This window comes from Prionailurus viverrinus, chromosome C2, assembly GCF_022837055.1.
Source record: "Prionailurus viverrinus isolate Anna chromosome C2, UM_Priviv_1.0, whole genome shotgun sequence".
Lineage (NCBI taxonomy): Eukaryota > Metazoa > Chordata > Mammalia > Carnivora > Felidae > Prionailurus > Prionailurus viverrinus.
This window is the reverse complement of record NC_062569.1, coordinates 132262539-132266274: the sequence shown is the minus strand read 5'-3', so window position 1 is coordinate 132266274 and position 3736 is coordinate 132262539. Positions and strand designations below refer to the sequence as shown.

General features: G+C 35.0%; 1 protein-coding gene across 1 annotated transcript; it reads right to left on the bottom strand.

Annotated features, from left to right (window-relative positions):
• Positions 1 to 534: 534 nt before the first annotated feature.
• On the bottom strand, positions 535 to 1504 carry LOC125174386 (60S ribosomal protein L9-like). The gene is given in 2 exon segments (XM_047873942.1): positions 535 to 900; positions 903 to 1504. Coding segments are annotated over 2 exon segments (696 nt in total). The 5' UTR covers positions 1270 to 1504; the 3' UTR covers positions 535 to 571.
• Between the last annotated feature and the right edge of the window lie 2232 nt (positions 1505 to 3736).

The window sequence follows — 3736 nt, the reverse complement described above, 5'->3', positions numbered from 1 at the left end:
ACCAGTTGGTACTCAATATTCACTTGTTGAATAAATCAATATAAGTTTCACTTTGTACTGAACACTTGAAACTTTTAAATTTGTACCTAATCTACAGATTGATAATCTCTAAATTCCCTATTGGTTCTAAAATTGTATGCCTCTAACATGAACATGTGCTCAGTCTGCTTGATCACTTTCCTGATTCACTGTAGCCAAGTTAGTTCTTGCCCTCCTCTTTCCACTTTTCTCCTAGAGCTCTCCATTCTTGGTTATAATATTAACATTAATCATATTTTACCACAAATTAGACCAAGAGTTAATCAAGGGTAAGGTGTGTTTTTATGTTTCTTCACATCGTCACTGTAATATACAATGGTGTCTAACACTCGTAGTGTTGAGTTTCCAATAAATACTGATTCAGTGGGTGAGACTTTGATGAAACAATGCTTTAGGGGCCAGAAGAGAGAGAATGTTTCTTTGTTTATTTTACTTTTTCCCCAAATTAATACAGCCTTTCTTGCATCTTTAAAATATTACAAATAAGTCTGAAAAATCATCTGTCACCTTGCTGTTTCTGTAGCTGGACAACTTAGATCTTATTCATCAACCTGTGAACTGTTTCTTTTTCAGAAACACAGATACTATCCAAAAGCTTTCTGATATCCTTGATTTTAACTGTTGTGGCTTGCTGAATCAAAGCAGCTGAATGTGATACAAGTTCAATGTCATTTCCTTTAAGAATTAACGCCTCTTTCAGGGCTTGATATACAAAACAAGCAACACTTGGCCTCATCTGAACCCTGCATATGTATTTTTCACCCAAGAAATTTCGGATTTCAACAAGAGAACCATTCCCCTGGATAACAACATTGATGGGGAAGCGAGCATACACAGACCTCATCTTGCAACAGAAGCCCATGTAACACCCTTGACCATGATCTGTATATGACTACAGATAGTGCACATGGTAGCCAGTTCTTTTCTATTTCCCCACCATTTGTCAACTTGGAGCCTCTTCTTTTTCTTTCCAGGAAGACTGAGTTCTACACTGATGTGATTGAAGTCCCTTCCCAGGGTTCCTCTGGGGCACTTCACAATAACAGTGCATCCCTTCAGAATGATGTGGACATTTTCTGGAATGTCGACAGTCTGATTGCTGAGAATCGTCTTTATTCTTGTAGTAGATGTGGCAAAGAGAGAGCATCTTTCATCATCATGTTCTTGTAGCCCATCTCTTTGTTTATTTATTTTTTTAACATCTAACCTGAAGAGCATAAGTGCGAACATCTTTATAGTAGGTCATTGAGAAACTATGTTAGATTTCCATTATTCTCCGGTCTTGAAACCCAAGCAACCAAGCAGCAGATTTTTTTCTTCTCTAGCATGTTTTCTTTTGGAGGAATTTAAAAGTCATCATATCCTCTACTGGACTGTTAGGAAATTAGAAGTATCATTTAAAAGGACAGAAGCATATCTAAGTCTTAACAGATAAGTGAGAACTAATTCTAAAGATTTCAAGAAATAGATATTGCCTGAAACCCATATTTTTTTAGTTTATTTCAATAATTTTTTTGAAAAGAAACTAGGAAATACCTATCACTGAGCATCCTTTTAATTGTTTACTGTAACTAACAATATTTTAAGAAATAAAGGGAAAGACATAACTTTGTAGGATAAAGTAAACTTTAAAGGATTTTGGTCTAATCTTAAACAGTAAGATTTCTGTATTTAGTTTTATTGTACATCTACAAGATAAATTCATACTTCAGTAGTTATTACAATACAAAATATCATTATTTTTCAAAAGAATGAAGTTCAAATATGTTTAGTTTGAATTTAATCATTCCTTTCCTAAAACTTACCTGTTGTGCATATGGAATAAACTAAACTGATTTGCAGTTGGATTTTCTCCTCTTTGAAAATATCTCACCTTCATTGAAGCAAAATTCAGAGTTCTCTTTAGTTCATGTTTTTTTAACTTTTCATAACTAAAAGTACTGATTCACCCCAATCGTGTGTTCCAGATATATTCAAAAGGTATAAAATCAATTATAATACTAATAGTACTCACAATCTAAACATGTGCTTAAGTTAAAGGAAGATCTTACAAGAATTTATTTGGAATTTGCATTCAAAGGCAAAATAAAGTTGAGGGTTAGGGATTTTTCTGATAGAAGTTTATCTTTACATTGAAAATAGTCATTATTTTTGAGAAAGAATTTATGCTTTTTATCACAACTGGGGAAGGATGAAATCAAAAACCTTATTTCAAAATGTCTTCTTCAGGGCACCTGGGTGGCTCAGCTGGTTGGGCGTCCAGCATGGCTCAGGTCATAATTTCGTGGTTCGTGAGTTTGAGCCCTGCAGCAGGCTCTGTACTGACAGCCCAGAGCCTGGAGCCTGCTTCAGATTCTGTGTCTCCTTTCTCTGCCCCTGCCCCACTCACACTGTCTCTCAGAAAGAAGGAAGGAAGGAAGGAAGGAAGGAAGGAAGGAAGGAAGGAAGGAAGGAAGGAAGGAAGGAAAGAAAGAAAGAAAGAAAGAAAGAAAGAAAGGTCTTCTCTAAGCCAAACAAAGTTATGCTTTGATTGGAGGATTCAATTATCTGAACTACTCAAATCAATATTTTCTAAATTTTTCAAAATGATTAACTGTTGTCATATAAAACTTTCCTCTAAATAGCTCAATCATTCTCCTAGTGAAAGTGGAGGACTTTGAGAGTATCTCTCTAGACCATCCCCAAGCTCTGTTGGACACTCACACATCCTATAATATTCTTTATCAAGCAACTTTTACCATTGTGTATCAAGTTTTAAAGAGAAAAAATCTTGTTTTCTTACATAAAGGAGTAACAAACAGCAAAAATAATTAAAATAAAATAAATGTTACTAGAGTATGAAAAGTGTGCTACACAGGATGATCCATGTTTTATAGGGCTGAAACTTATTCTATTTGAGGGATCTTTTTTATGAAAGAGAATATAAACTTACAAATATAAAATTAGACATGTATGTAAACATTTAGAATGAGAAAATAAATAAAACTGCAATTTTGTTTTTAGGTTTTTAAAAAATTTTTTAACATTTATTCATTTACGAGAGACAGAGAGAGGCAGAGTGTGAGCACGGAAGGGGCAGAGAGAGGGAGACACAGAATCTGAAACATGTTCCAGGCTCTGATCTGTCAGCACAGAGCCCAACGTGGGGCTCGAACTCATGAACTGCGAGATCCTGACCTGAGCCGAAGTCGGACGCTCAACTGTCTGAGCCACCCAGGTGCCTCAAACTGCAAAATTTTAAAAAGCTGAACACAAACTATGAGATCAGCTAATTCTAGTATCGAGACCAGTCTTTTCTCTAGTATAATTGAAATTATATTGAAATTATTATTGAAATTTTATTTCAGTATTGATCGTTGAGAAAACTTTTATCTTCACAACTTGTTACTGGTAATGCAATAAAAATATTTAGGGTTGGTATCCAATTTTGAGAAACTTTTATCAAGTTTCTTTCCTAGAAACAAGATTTCAGAGGTTCCTGGGTGGCTCAGTCAGTCAAGCATCCAATTCCTGATCTCAGCTCCAGTCTTGATCTCAGGGTCGTGAGTTTAAGCCCCATGTTGGGCTCTGCACTGGGTCTGAAGCCTATTTATAAATAAATAAATAAATACATACATACATACATACATACATAAATTCAGACATTTCAAATATGCAAATGTACATTGACCATCTCATAATGATGTCCAATCAGCAA